The sequence below is a fragment of the Primulina tabacum genome, chromosome 12 (assembly GCF_025594145.1).
Source record: "Primulina tabacum isolate GXHZ01 chromosome 12, ASM2559414v2, whole genome shotgun sequence".
Classification (NCBI taxonomy): domain Eukaryota; kingdom Viridiplantae; phylum Streptophyta; class Magnoliopsida; order Lamiales; family Gesneriaceae; genus Primulina; species Primulina tabacum.
This window is the reverse complement of record NC_134561.1, coordinates 34,464,685-34,480,443: the sequence shown is the minus strand read 5'-3', so window position 1 is coordinate 34,480,443 and position 15,759 is coordinate 34,464,685. Positions and strand designations below refer to the sequence as shown.

The 15,759-nt window shown below is 36.0% G+C and overlaps 2 protein-coding genes and 1 long non-coding RNA gene across 3 annotated transcripts; 2 read left to right on the top strand and 1 right to left on the bottom strand.

The window, feature by feature from the left end:
* Positions 1 to 982: 982 nt before the first annotated feature.
* Positions 983 to 5,512, bottom strand: LOC142520383 (2-isopropylmalate synthase A-like). Its single transcript, XM_075623374.1, has 13 exons — positions 5,488 to 5,512; positions 4,548 to 4,863; positions 3,771 to 3,984; positions 3,609 to 3,689; positions 3,277 to 3,369; positions 3,090 to 3,176; positions 2,885 to 2,985; positions 2,675 to 2,708; positions 2,512 to 2,586; positions 1,936 to 2,019; positions 1,714 to 1,848; positions 1,433 to 1,578; positions 983 to 1,329 (listed from the first exon to the last, which is right to left on the bottom strand). Exons 1-13 carry the CDS (start codon positions 5,510 to 5,512, stop codon positions 1,221 to 1,223), a joined length of 1,500 nt encoding a protein of 499 aa, XP_075479489.1. The 3' UTR covers positions 983 to 1,220.
* Positions 5,323 to 7,680, top strand: LOC142520382 (uncharacterized). Its single transcript, XM_075623373.1, has 5 exons — positions 5,323 to 6,200; positions 6,279 to 6,449; positions 6,530 to 7,184; positions 7,281 to 7,379; positions 7,583 to 7,680. The coding sequence occupies exons 1-5, from the start codon at positions 5,682 to 5,684 to the stop codon at positions 7,678 to 7,680; spliced, it is 1,542 nt and encodes a 513-aa protein (XP_075479488.1). The 5' UTR covers positions 5,323 to 5,681.
* Positions 7,681 to 7,966: 286 nt separating this feature from the next.
* LOC142521399 (uncharacterized) lies at positions 7,967 to 8,755 on the top strand. Its single transcript, XR_012814162.1, has 3 exons — positions 7,967 to 8,053; positions 8,143 to 8,607; positions 8,702 to 8,755. It is a non-coding gene; the product is annotated as an uncharacterized LOC142521399 (long non-coding RNA).
* The last annotated feature ends 7,004 nt before the right edge of the window (positions 8,756 to 15,759 follow it).

Sequence of the window (15,759 nt, the reverse complement as noted above, 5' to 3'; positions counted from 1 at the left end):
TCGATTCGAGTTCAATCGATTGAGTTAAAGAACTTTCAATAGCTTGAGCTCGAGTTCGATGGTCTCATAACTCTTTCTTGGGATGAGTTGGTTTGAATAATCGAGTATATAGGAAAATCACATTTTTATCGGATAATAAAATACAAATTTGAAATTATCATAATTTTTTTTATCAAATAATAATGAACCCATAAATTATATCTCAATTGTGTATTTTTCATCAGTCGGTAAAGTAAGAGATCTGTCTAACAAGAGTGAGCGGTGAGGACGATATTATAAGAGTTTTTATGTACAAAATTTGCCCTTTTAAGTTCTCCACTTCTCTTCAAATCTCAAATGTACAAAACTTTTCTTCCATTTGACAAAAGATACGAGCCAACGTAAAACTGTGGATCGTGCAAAATGGCCTTGCAAGTAGACACCAAGGCATGTTAAAAGGAGAGACGGCAAAACCATTGAGAGCCAATAACATGATTTTGCAAATCTACAAAGAACATGGAAAGGAGATTGGGATGATCAAATTGACATGATTTCAAATTTTTATATACCATATCCTTCTGGTAAATAAGATTTATCGAACCCTATCCCGAGACACTGTCCAAAATATTCATCCAACAGTTGTAAATGAGTCACATGTATTTTCTAGGAGGAATACGTCTCTTGTGAGACGATGTCACGAATCTTTATCTGTGAGATGGGTCAACCCGATATTCACAATAAAAAGTAATACTTTTAGCATAAAAAATAATATTTTTTCATGGATGACCCAAATAAGAGATCCGTCTCATAAAATACGGCCCGTGATACCGTCTCACACAAGTTTTTGCTTTCTAGGAGATAGTTTCTTTTATCATGTCATAAGAAAGATCAAATGGAATAAATATGTTATCAATTGAGAAATAATAGTCTGACATCTAGATAATGCAAACATATGCATTTATAAATTTCAAGTGAGATATAATGCAAATCAACCATAGCCAAATGCCAAAATCTAAAAAACAAATCTATTTTCTAATCCTTAATTGCAATGAAAAGATATGTGTCTATCAAATTAACTTTTGTGGGATTTGATTTCTAAACATGTCGCATTCATCATATCTTTGCATATGGAAATAACATGACACCTAACAAAAAAAAAGATAGGAACAGTTTGAGGACGTTCTTGAAGAACAATTGTGATCACCTCATCATTTCATGTGGCATGAAACACTTTCCTTTAGTTAGGTTTGTCGGTTTCGAAGCGATTCTTGAACCCCCAGCATCTTGTTCAGCGCGCCAACGTAGGATCGAACGCTGGAGATGACAACGTCGATTGCTGCTCCGGTTCCACTGGATTATATGAGATATTGTGTTGCTTTCAGACTGTGTGTTAGTACGGAAGTAACAGACATATTTTACTGCATTCTCAAATTTAATTTTAATTCGCGAAAACCTGAACGCGTGGTTCATAGTTTGTCCTGTCATAACATGGGTGGTTGTGACACTATCCACTGTGCGGATTAATACCCTTGTCGTGGCTATAGCATCTATTCCTTCTGTGACAGCATTCATGGAATACTCAACGAGCGTAACGGGAACCTACATCGACGCTTAAACTTTAGTAAATGTAACTCCAGGCATGTGTGCAAGTTTCCCTGTTTCCCAGCTGTTAAATGTTCAAAATAGCATGGCTAAACAATGTATAGGAAATTGTAAATTCTTGAAGTTTCAGACCTTCACAATAGTATCAACTGCCTTGTAAGCTGCATCAACTGGTCCTGTTCCAACCGAACAAGCAATATGCTCGTCACCATTCGCATCAGTGAGTTTAACTGTTGCGGTCGAAAGGCCAAGTGTTCCACAAGTTACCTATTCACGAATTGGCCAGAGCGATCAAATGATAACCAACTAGAATCGACAATTGAGCTGAAAAATGTAGTTTGAAAGATTGATTGCCTGTATTTCCTCAAATTGCCAAACAACTTGTGGCTGGAATACTTCATCACAGAGTAGTGCAATAAGGTCATCATCAGAGATAATCTGGAACGTCAACACATGATAACTAGGTTTGAAAATATATCTCCACATTATTGGGATATTCACGTGCATGTAGCAACCAAACCAAATTCTAGGCTAGTGTAAAAGCAAAGTAGGACGTGCGTAGCACCGAAAAATGATTTAAATGCGAAAATAAAATTTCAACAGTTCAACAACTGATTATCATGATGCACTTGGTGGGTTTGAAGCAATCTCCAATTCCATCAAAGAACATTCTTTCGAATGTTTTTAGATCGACTAATGACAATATACAGCAATCTGGCAGGTTAAATCAATATAATAAGGCCGGTTTCCATTGATTGTTGATGCCCATCTTCAATAATTTTTAGTGCGGTAATTGGATTGTTGACAACTTGACATTCGTCTTGAACAATTTTTCATATTGTATCTGAGCAAACTATGAGAGGAACTTTCTCTTCAGTATCATTCCAGGAAGAATTGAGTTGAAAGGTAAGTACTAGCATATTCAATTACCTTTTTATTTGCAGCGACATCTTTGAAACGTGCAAAAAGATCATCGAGTTCCTTGCCATTAATATTGAATCCAAGCTGCAACAACAAACACAAAGTTAATTCTTAGAAGAGACAATTGTATAAACTATTAATCGCTCATGATGGGATTGAATCCACGATTTACCTCCAACAGTTTGGCTTTCAAAGCATGGCGTCCACTGAATCAAGGTCATCACGAAAACTATATTAACATATGAGATTGATAAATGGTCCTTGTATCACGGAAACAAGGTCTGAGAATCACAAAAGGCGGTTACTTCCGAGAAAAAACAGAAGAAGAAGAAGTTTGTATGGCACTACACAGAGATGATAACAAGTCACTTCCATATTATACCTGAGTTTTCCGAGCACTATACCAGATTCATTAGATCGAAAAAGTCCAACATCTTCAGGTGAAATAATTTCATATGTATTTTTATGTTTAAGCATTCCATCCTACAAAGGAGTTGAAGAAGAGGCATAAAAAAGGATAGTACTCAATCTGTACAAGATTCAACAAACATTAAAGGCTCAAAATATTGGTTGCTTTCAACACCGACCTGATGGATGCCACTTTCATGAGCAAAAGCATTAGCTCCTACAATTGCTTTATGTGGCTGCACTCGAAGCCCACTGTATTCGTCTACCTGAAAATAAAAGTATAATCACATAAAACAAAATAACCAAAGAAATAACTCAAAATCTGAAGAAATGGTTCCACTGATTAAGAAGTTGAGAATAGAATACCATCTTGCTTGCCATGGTAATGTGTTGCGTATTGATCCCTGTATAGAGGCCGCCTAATGCTTCCACTCCACGGCATTTCAGGGTCATTACAACCTGCGGGGAACCATTAGAAACCTTCAAGGGCATGACAATGGGTTCAAGAAAACTGATGAACCTTTAGAATCAAAATATGTTGGACCGGATTACCAATAACAATACTTATTACAGTGTTGACAAGTTAAGATATATTACATAGAAAATCACTTATTATATTCGCCCAGTTTTCTTTTTTTACCTTTCTAAAAGACTAATGTAATTAAATGATATTGGCTTATAGAGTGAAGAGAACACACCTCCTCTAAGGAGGCATTATCGGCCCTTTCACCTATGCCATTAATGGTCACCTCCACTTGCCTAGCGCCAGCACGTGCACCCTGAACTGAAATAAGCTCCAACTTGAATACAGTCTCACTTGGTTATATAATCATATAATACTCAGGAAAGAAAATGCATACTTCTAAAGAATTTGCAGTAGAGAGTCCAAGGTCATTGTGACAATGGGTCGAAATAATCACATTTTCAATTCCAGGGGTGTTTGCTTTTATGTCAGCTATCAATTTCCTAAATTCAGAGGGTAAAGTGAAGCCAACTGTATCAGGGATGTTAACAGTTGTTCCCCCCGACTTTATAACTTCACCCAGAACTCGGTAAAGAAACTCCCTGTCTGATCTGCAAGAGACAAAAAGAAAGAGATGGAAAGTGTTTGCAGAACTGTGAAACAATAATATGAGTTCATTTCTCCCTATGTCAAGCAAAATGACGAAGAAGAAGAAAACTAGTTGATACTGCAAGGAAAAAAGTGTTGCTGAAAGTTTGAGAAACACTTCAACACATCTGTACTTCCTAGTTCACTGGATTAGATTATTCCGATGCCTAATGTTCTTGAGCGACGCAAAATTGCAACATAACACTTTTTTAAGGATTCCTTGAGCTTCTTTTGTATCAAATTCAAACTACTATCTGAATCCAAAGCAGAGTAGTTTACACTTGAGTGGCATTGACACATTCGACTCTTTTGCTTCTTAACGTGTACCTTTTCATTGAAATTAGCTTCAAGTATTTAACTTTTCACAGCTGAAGCTATCTGAAACAGCAAAATAGAAGCCACCACAGAACAATAACAATTTCTTTCGGTACTACTGATCTACCAAGATAACAATGAAAGATGAAATCTTGGGAAGAAAACCTGAGCAAGCTAAAGCATTTTCGAAAGAAAGTATAGAAAAGAAAACCTTCCAGCATCTTCGGGGCTGAATTCAACATCCTCACACCCCAAACTCCTCGCGTAAGCCACCATGCTCGTGGCCTTCTGAATCACCTGCTCCCGCGTCATCTTCAGCTTTTTCTTCAAGTGAATCTCACTCGTCGCAATGAAAGTGTGAATCCTCGGCTTCTTCGCGTGCTTCACAGCTTCCCACGCCTTCAAAATATCCCTCTCATCACACCTCGCCAAGCCGCAGATAACCGGCAAGTGGCCCGAATCATCAGCATTCCCGATTTCAAGCGCGATCGACTTCACGATCTCAAAATCAGCCTCTGAAGACGCCGCTGTTGTGTTTTTTTTAAAAAAAAGGATCCGTAATGAAAATTACTTTTATGCCCCTGTGTTTTAAGTTTAAAATCTGTGAAACACACGATTAAATGCACTCTTTTGCCAAAAACCAGCAAGACCCTATTCCGAACTCTAAACCCTCCGTTCCTGGAAAAACGTCTCCGTCGACTCTTCAAAATCTCAACCGAAGGAATGGCAGACGAAAATGTGGTAATTTTTGCGTTTATTTCGATATGTTTCTTCTGAATTTTAGTCGTATTTTTTAGTTATGTTTGCTGCGTGTGTGTGCGTAATCGACCATGGTTTTCCACCATGGTCGACCATACAAAGTATACGTTGTTTGTGGTCGACCATAAAAAGTAATGATTTTATGGTCGACCATGTTTTATTTGGTCGACTACGTTTTATGGTCGACCATAAGACGAAGTCGACCTAAAGATTTTATGGTCGACCATGTTTTATTTGGTCGACTACGTTTTATGGTCGACCATAAGACGAAGTCGACCATAAAACATGGTCGACCTTATTTGTTTGTATGGTCGACCAAATGTGGTTTTATGGTCAACCACAAAATTTTTCCTAACCTTATTAATATTTTTTTTTGTCACAGGTCTATTTGCCGAGAAAACTAGGCAAGGATGCCATTTTCCGATGTAAGTTGACAATTCAATCGAGATATAACGAGATTTCTGAGAAGATTCATTTTTATTTGAACAACGAGGAGAGAACCCATTTTTTCGAGCATTCGCCTTTTGGTAATTTAGTTAGGTATTATAGAGATTTTAAAATTTCCAGCCAAATTCTATGGTATTTAATGAGTAACCAGATACTTGATAGTAGTAGTGATGATTTGTGGATGGTGGTGCGCAAAAGACCTGTTAGATTTTCTTTGTTAGAGTATTATTTAATAACGGGTCTCGATTGCGCTATAGAGCCCAAAGATTTACCAGATAGAGGTGTATTTGGCACCACACACTTTCCCGGTAAGGCTGATATTGTTTTGGGTGATTTGGAGGGAAAGATTATTGTCCAAGAGCATAACGAGACTGGTCTAGACATGGAGAAGATAAAGATGGCTAGTCTATACTTTTGTTGTGCCGTATTCGGTGAGGCGACGAGGAAAAAGACGACGAAGATCGACCCTAAATACTTGAGGCTCGTAGATGATTTGGATAGGTTCAACCATTATCCCTGGGGTAGTGTAGCCTATCGGGATGCGGTCCGATGTCTGAAGAAGGATCTTTTAGGACGATATAATTACCTCGCCGAGGCACAGGGCCGGAAAGAAGTTGAGGGCAGCTTCCTTGTCGGTGGTTTTGTTCTCCCTCTGCAGGTATATTATTTTTTGAATTTTATAGTGGATTTGTTATCTCTATTTGTACCAGTAACACTGTTTGAAATTATGTTACAGATCTTCGCTTATGAATGTTATCCGAGCGTGGCACAGAAGTTAGCAAGGAGAAGAGATGTGGACGGTTTGATGTTGCCCAGGATGTTTCAGTGGGTGACTAAGACGTGGGCGTCAAACCGTGCCCCAACTGGTGTTGAAATCGCTGCAGCCTTCGGTGATTGTCCTATAGATGTAAGTAATATGAATTGATTTGATAAAATAACCGTGGACATTAATTTTAATTAATTTGATCTTTTATTAATTATATGCAGGATTGTCTGGGATTTTTGACTCCTACTCCTGAGGAGCTAGTTGCACCGTATTATACGACCGAGCATTTTGTTGATTCTGCGCCTGATGCGGTGATCACTCGGGTACTCGAGCTCTGGAGGCAGGGTCAGACAGTCATATGTAGCGAGCACCCTGTGGAGTCTCCCTCAGTCCAGCCCACGCATTATGCACATTCACCTCCCTCTGACCAGCCCATGCATTTTGGACATTCACCTCCCTCTGTCCAGCACACGCCTCCTGCACATGCATCTCCTGACGTTTCTGGCATCCGTCCTGGTGAGCTCGATAGATCCAACTCTAGGACCAGTTCTCCTATGCGTACGGGTCCTAGAGTCCACTTTGGACTCAATCCCTCCCGCCGCCCATCACCCTTGGAGCATCGTTTCGAGCGGCGATTGACTGCGTTGGAGGATTCCGTTATGTCCATGCATGTGAAGATTGCAGCAGAATTTATTGAGACCAGAGCGTTTATGAGGAGTATAAATCAAGCTCTAGTTGACTTGAAATCGAGTTTGACTGAACAGATTAGAGCTGGTTTTGCTAAGATGAGGTCTAACATGCCAGTGCAGGAGGACAGAGATTATAGCATAGTCTATAGCAGAGGGCGGAAGAGGAAAGCATCTGAGGCAGATTTTGGTGAGTTAATTTTATTTATTATATTTATGTTTATGTAGTATAATGATTTAGTACAATTCTCATAATTATTTTAATTTGTTTGATGTGCGCTTTTAGGTGTGGATGATAATCTGGCTAGGGAAATTGCGAGTACTAGTCAAACACTAAATATATTTGAGCCTAACCTTCCGGTGATTACAGAGGAGTCCTCAGAAGGTGAGTAATGCACTTTTTTGATTTGATATTTATGTATAGTATATTAAACAACAAAGTCTTTATTTTAGATATTCAAGTGACTCCGGTTCCGCGTAAGTCAGGTGGTGAGGCGACCACGTCTAGAGGTTATTACAGTAAACATTGTCTATTCATATTTGCATTAAAGTTGTTATTATTTTAATTTGTTGAATGTACGCTGTTAGGTGTGGCTGATATTTTGGGTAGGGAAATTGGCAGTGGTAGCCAATCCCAACAGATATTTGAGCCTAACCTTCAAGCCATTCCAGAGGAGTCCGCATGAGGTGAGGTAATGCACATTTTTTATATTTATATTTATTTATAGTATATTAAACAATATATTTTATGTTTTTAGATATTCAAGTGACTCCACATACGCGTATGTCAGGAGGCGGGGCGACCACGTCGAGAGGTTATTAAACTATACCTTGTTTATTGTTCATATTTGCATTAAAGTTGTTACAATTGATCATTTTATAGATGTCGGTGTGATGCCACTTGCGGAGACCGTGACACTGAAGGTAAACAACTCGCTTGCGCGAGTTAGGGCCTCGATGCTCGACCGTTCGCCTAGTAGGATTCGAGGTTTTTATGCCGAATATGAGAAGTCGTTCTATGGGCCCATGGCTATCGCAAACTCGCGTGTCACTTTTCTTGTAAGATTTTAAATAAATCTTTTATAAAGTTTAAATTTGTAGAGAACTTCTTTTAAAACTTTGAAAAGCTTATGTTATGTTGAATTCAGCACATCGGCGAAGCTCTCCGTGGATTGCTTGAGATGCAGATCCGACATCCTGAAGTGATGTCGACAGATGATTCGTTGATGGACAGAGATTTCTACTCTGCGATATCAGTTTTGGCCGAAGCTAAAGATATCGATTTCAACATAAATCTGGCACCGATTGTGAGCAAAGTCAAAGGTAGTGATCCAGAATGGCCGTGTCTCTCGTGGGAAAAGGCGCGAAGAATTCTCATCCCTGTCTACACAGATAGGGCGCTAGTTTTTGCTAAAACTCGTGACAGGGGTGAATAAGTGCATTATATATGACTTGCAGCGAAGGCACGATCCCAAATTCAAAGATCTGAATGAAGACATAGAGCCTATACTTATAAACGCTGCTCGTCTGCTATCCATTGTTGGGAACAACCCACACCCCGAGAGGCCATGGAATATAAAACTACATGATGAATTCCGTGCCAAGATTATACAGTACGTTGTCAACTTTCTATTTAAAATATAATAACTTCATTATTCTTTTTTTTAATGTTAACAGTAAATATTAACTTCTCATTTTTTTTCATAGCGAAGATTCAGGAGCGTTTGTGTTAGCTGTTGCCGGATACTCTTTGTCCAGGAGTGCGCAAGTAGTATTAACTTTAGATGATAGATTAGTATCTGAGTTTAGATACTTTTTAGCTTGTAATATGTTCCTTAATGATTTGTGATTATTTTGATGTATCAGACAATTTTATGCCATTATTGGAACATGGTTTTTTTATGTAATTTTTGGTGTTATTTTGTTGGTCGACCACTCTCGTTTTTGGTTGACAAAAATTGTCTGATCGACCACAAAATTCTGTTAGTCGACCATAAACGAGTTTGGTCGACCAACGAGTAATGGTCGACCTTTACCTTTTATGGTCGACCATTATATTGTGTTGGTCGACCACCACTGTTCTTTTGGTCGACTATTGTTATTTAGTTTTAGGGTTTAGGGTTTCAAGGGTTTAGGGTTTTTTAGGGTTTAGGGTTTTTCATCCCAATCTCAGTATTTTGCCACGATCTAAAAAACAGGATTATGTTATATGTTTCAAGTTAAATTTGAATCATGGAATCGAACAAATTTATTTATATTTTTTAAAAAATATAAATCGTAATTTCAAGATTATGTTATATATGTTGATTTACATATGAATCAATTCATCACAATCTCAGTATTTGGCACGATCTAAAAAACAGTATTATGTTATATGTTTCAAGTTAAATTTGAATCATGAAATTGAACTATTTTTTTATATTTTTTAAAAAATATAAATCGTAATTTCAAGATTATGTTATATATTTTAATTTACATATGAATCAATTCATCACAATCTCAGTATTTGGCACGATCGAAAAAACAGGATTATGTTATATGTTTCAAGTTAAATTTGAATCATGGAATCGAAATTTTTTTTTATATTTTTTAAAAAATATAAATCGTAATTTCAAGATTATGTTATATATTTTAATTTACATATGAATCAATTCATCATAATCTCAGTATTTGGCACGATCTAAAAAACAGGATTATGTTATATGTTTCAAGTTAAATTTGAATCATGGAATCGAACTATTTTTTTTATATTTTTTTAAAAAAAATAAATTGTAATTTCAAGATTATGTTATATATTTTAATTTACATATGAATCAATTCATCACAATCTCAGTAATTTGTCACGATCACAATTATGTTACATATTTTGGACAATTATTAATATATATTTAAAAAAAACAAAACTCACCAACAAGCTAATGGTCGACCATGAGATTGATGGTCGACCAAAGAAAACTAATGGTCGACCATCAAGCTAATGGTCGACCATGAGATTGATGGTCGACCTAACAAAGCTAAGGATCGACCATCACCCTACCGATAGCTTGATGGTCGACCAAAGAAAAATAATGGTCGACCATCAAGCTAATGGTCGACCCTCAAGCTATCTCTTGCTGAATTCACCAATCGAAGGAAATCTGTTTTGTTTTCTTCTGCCAACTCTCTTCTCTAGCAAAGGAGGCAACACCAATGGAAAATTAATGTTTCGTGGCCATTCATTTTCTTCTGGAACGGGATAAACAGTCTCTGAGTAAGCCATGCACCATGACATTGTAGAATAGTACTGTGAACACATATCATATAAATCAATATTCGCTAACCAACTAGCTGCGATGGCATGAGCACATGGAGATTCTATCAATATCAAAAACTCGACATGTGCATCTTTTTTATTCGAGGTCCACTAAGGCCGAATGTCCACGACTCCTAACATCAAACTCCATACGTCCTAATTCAAAAACTTGCATTCCTTGGGCATCTGTGAACCTGCTACGAAGAATCCCTTCGATCGTAGGGGTCAAGTCAGTGTTACTTGCAATTGATGTGTGGTGATATCGGACAAACCAAGATGAGGCCAGTTTCTGTAAAGAATCTAAGAGTGCAATGATTGGCAGCTTCCTTTCTTCAAGTAGTCTAGCATTGATCGACTCAACCCCGTTTGTCGTCATAATATTGTAACGGGTCTTTGGACAATACGCTCGAGTCCATCTATCGAGTGAGTCTCTCTCGTCCAAATATTGCGCTGCCTCAGGATATCTATTCCTAAAATCATTGTATGCAATATCAAACTCGAAAGTTTTATAAATTTTTGCAATGTGCAAAAACATTTCGGTTGCACCCTTCTTTTTGCATCTAGTCTTCATGTTTTGGGATAAATGCCACGTACAATGACCATAATGCGCATTTCTATAGACAGTAGAAACCGCATTAATGATCCCCTGATGCCTGTCAGAAATTATCACCAATTCATCCTCATCTGGTACTACTTCTAACAACTTCGTTAAAAACCAACTCCACGAAGAAGTACACTCGACATCTACGATTTCCCACGCCAAAGGATATTAGTGATAATTTCCATCTTGTGCCGATGCCACTAGTAAAACACCATTATATTTGCCCTTCAACCACATACCATCAATTGATACAACTTTTCGCATACTTCGATATCATCTAATGCATGCACCAAAAGCAAGAGACATATACTTGAATCGATTTTTCTCGTCGAAAAATATGTCTGTTATGCTTCCTCGATTCATCTGCTCAACCATGTGCAAATAACAACTCAATTTATTAAAACTCTGCGTAGGATCACCTTTCATCATATTGTCTGCTAGTTCTTTCCCTTTCCAAGCCTTGTAGTATGATATATCAGCATTCATACTATTGCGCATCATCGCCATCACTGCTTTTGGTACAATTGGCACTGGATGACCTTGAAAATTATCCACTAACATATCACGAACAACAGCAGAACTTGCTCCACGGATTCTCTTTCGTCTCCCAGTCAAACCACATGTATGTGTATTACAATATGTTCGAATGGAGAATGCACGTGAATCATTCTTAATCAAAGAGGTCCAGATTCTCCACTTGCAATCAGACACTACACATTTTACGGCGTACACCTTTTGGCTACTTTTAACCGTCTCAAATTCAAAGCAAGCTTCCAAACTTATTCTAATTAGCTCTTTTTTCACCGCTTCTCGGTTTGGAAACTCTTGACCAACAAACAAGTTTGAACCATCCGTGAATGAAAATGAGTCACTGTCAATATCCACATCCGCATCCAAATTTGCGTCATTGCTTTGAACCAAATTTGCCTCGACCTCAATTGCATCGTTACATGCTTCATCATATAACTCGTCTGTGTTACTACGATCCACATGCATGACATCCACGTTATGCGCTTCGTCGAAAAAATCACTGCTATTATTACGATCCACAGAAACAATATTCAAGTGAAAATAATCATCAAAATGCCTCTGTTCATTAATATTGCAATTGTTTTCATCAATACCATACCCGTGCACATTATCAAAAGAATCAACAGAAGCAACACATTCAATTTCTACTTGAAGCACCGGCCTACTTCTCGGACAACCAAGATACAAATATGCTTTCAAATCATGGTCATTCTCTATATAAATTGGTTTAATGTTGCACGGCAAATCTAGAAGATAACTCAACCTCAAGTTGGCAGTGTCTTCTACTTTTCCAGCTCTATATAGTTCACTTTTTAAATTTTCAAAATAACAAATATCATCATCCACTGGAATAGCAACAAACTTTGTATTGGCCCCTGGATTCCATTTATAAACCAGCCCCTCCGTCACTTCCCATTTCCCATCAAAATGAACAATAATAACTGTTGGCATATCTACAAAGTGCACAAACAAATATGATAATTAGAATGAGCAAAATTATTTAATAACAAAATAAAAACAAAACCGCACATGGTCGACCAAAAATATGTTGGTCGACCAAGAAATTTAGTCGGTCGACCATGATCATCACGGTCGACCATTAAGAGTGTGGTCGACCATGAAAAAATTTTCATTGGTCGACCAGGAAGAACTTAATTTCTCGGTCGACCATTAAGAGTGTGGTCGACCATGAAAAATTTTTCATTGGTCGACCAGGAAGAAATTTTCTTGATCGACCAACTTAATTTTGGTTGGAAAAAATTCTTCATTTTAATTTTGTTCGACGAAGAAAACAATGAACGACACAAATTATTGATCTTCAATTTGGTCGATAGCTGCATGAAATGAAGAAAACAATGAACTGATTTTCAGGAGCAAACTTACTTTATTTTTCTTCGTCTTCAAATACAGAAGAATGGGACCAACATATGTGGGAGTAGATTTACATCTGAATCTGAGGAATGAGCGCAACAACACCTGAGCAACAATAGTGTCAATTTCGATTTAATGTGACGCGGAAGTGGTAGATGAGGAAGATGAGTTCTTTAAATTTGGGAAGCTTACAATTGGGGAATTTTGTGGGGGGATTTTGTGCGTCGAATGAGAAGAAAGAGAAGAGATTAATTAATTTAGAAAGTTACAAATTTAATTAAGGTTTAACATACTAATCAAGAGTCAACTCCTTCTTTTTTTTTAAAAAAAAAGTCACACTCCTTGTTTTTTAAATCGTTCGTGAGGGGATCCCATTTTTTTAATTGGCCCCGCCGGGAACCCAGCCTCGATCACATCGACTCTGAGCCTAGCCAGCTGGCGCGCGATGTCCAGCTTCTCTTTAATGGTCATGGTGGCTCCGGGGGACTGTTTGCCGTCACGGAGGGTGGTGTCGAATATGCGCACGTACTTGCTGTCCGGGATGCGATTTGGGGTGTACTCCGGGAGGCGGAGGGAGCAAGAGACGGCGGAGACATGTGCATCCCGGTCTTTACACAACTGGGATAATCCCAAAGGCACTATCTTGGAAGGAAATGCATTGGAAGGCGGAGTTATGGGTGCGAGCCACTGCATGGAAATTGAAGAAGACGCCATTGTTATAAAATTAAGGATTTTTAGAAGGGTTAATTAAGGTTCAGGGGTGCATTGGTTATAGAACTTTTATGGAGTTTAAAAGTCTAGAGGTATTTAAACTAGACTTTTATATACTTCATAAAAGTTTAGTGGTATTCAATGTAAAATTTTGTAGAATTTTAAAAAGTCATGTGATATTCAAACTTGACTTTTAAAAACTCTACAAAAGTCTATAGGTATTCAAAATGTCAATAGACTTTTAATAACTCTATGGAATTCTATTAAGTACAAGAATTATAAAATGTCAACAAAAGTCTTTGATTCAACCTAAAGATTTGGATGTACATTTAATTGAGAAATCTCCCAAATTCAATACAAACTTTCATTCTTTTCTCATCTATTTATTTTTTCTTTTATTTGTACTTTTTAAAAACATAATTAAAATTTAATTTTTTTATTAATTATTATATAACATTTTATTTTTAATTATTTTCTTTAATTTTAGTTAATCTATATATTAAATTATTGTATAAGCAAATTCATACCGATACTATACTAAAATTTTCGGTATACCGAACCAAAAAAATCTTACATTTTAAAAAAAATTATAATTTATTGTTTTAAAATATTATATTTTTTAAAATTTTTGTATATTTTTCCGGTATTTCGGTATATACCAAAATTTTCAAATTGGATATCGTTACCGTAGCGAAAGATTCGGTATTGTTACCGTACCGTATCGAAATCTTCGGTATACTTAAAATTCGGTAAATTCAATATTTTTTTGTTATGGTAATCTCGGTATACTGAAAATTCGATATTTTTTCCCACCCCTAACAGGGTTTATATTGGCATGTGCTATATTACACAATTTTCTTTGTAAGAAGTGTCAATTTGATGAATTTCAAATTGAACTATATAATGAAGCTCGATTGTCTTCATCAGCACAAGTTTATGAAGGTGACGACTTTGATCAGTTATTTAATACTCAAAAACAACAACGAGTAAATGCTAATGCATGGAGGGATATCATATCCAATGTAATGTAGAACGATATTGATCAAATTGTCAGTAATGATTAGATTTTTTTTATAAAAGACTACTCATTATTTTGAGTGTTCTTTTAATAAAATTTTATTATGAACTTATAAAAATATTATTCATTAATATGTTGAATTGACATAAAGAATTGAAATTTTGATTTCAATAAATTGAATAGTTCATTTGTCGTTTTTCACAAATTAAATTGATTTAACTTTTAAGTAAGTAAAATTCATTTACATTCATAAATAAAAATAATAATTTAAAATTGAAAATGTTATCTATGTCCAATAATTATTTTAAAAAAATTAATAAAAAATAAATCACAATTATAAACTACAAAATTCACATAATTATATGAAAAAGTTTACAAAAGTCTACAAAAATCTTGAAAAAAAATCTATGAAATTTGTTTTACAATTCTATAAGATTCCATAAAAGTCAATAAAAATCTATCAACTCCACAAAAGTCCATCATTTAAAAAAAATCATTAAAAATCTTTGAAAGTATAGAATGAATACACCCTCCTTAACGAGGCTCTTAATTGTGATTATCCGATTAAAAACAGATTACAAGAGTTGTATTTGTCATTGTTCGCTTAAGCGTGCTTAAATTTGAAACTCGACCAAAGCGCCCCGTGTCGGAGAAAAGCGGAAAAAAACGATTAAATTGTAATTTGACTGAAATTAAGTTTATAATTTAAGGAAAAAAATAAATTTTATTATTTTGAATGTATGTTTTTTTATTTTAAAATAATAAATTATGTTTATAATTTAGATGTTTATTTTTTAATTTTAATTATGATTAAGTATGTCTGATAATGATTTGACAAATATTTAATACTTTTTAATGTGATCTAATTGCAAAAACAAATAAAAATTGTAATTTTGAGATTTTTATGCTTTTATAAATATGAAAATTAATGCATCAGACTTAACTTTATCATATTTATGTATTATTTTATTTGGTTTGAGATAATTACAATTACACTAAAGATAAAAAACTCTTTTTCACGCTTAAACATGTGCTAATCTTGCTTAAACTTGAAAAGCTTGGAGCTCGATATCCGTGTTTCGAGGCGCTTCACGCTTTTTTGAACTTTGGTATTTGTCACGGAGATTTATTGATTTTTTTTAAATAACATACTAATACAGATGAAATACAGTTTGTTCCAAATTTATTGCTAGTTAATGGGCCGATACGCCATGACTGGATAAATTGAATGGGCCAGTCGG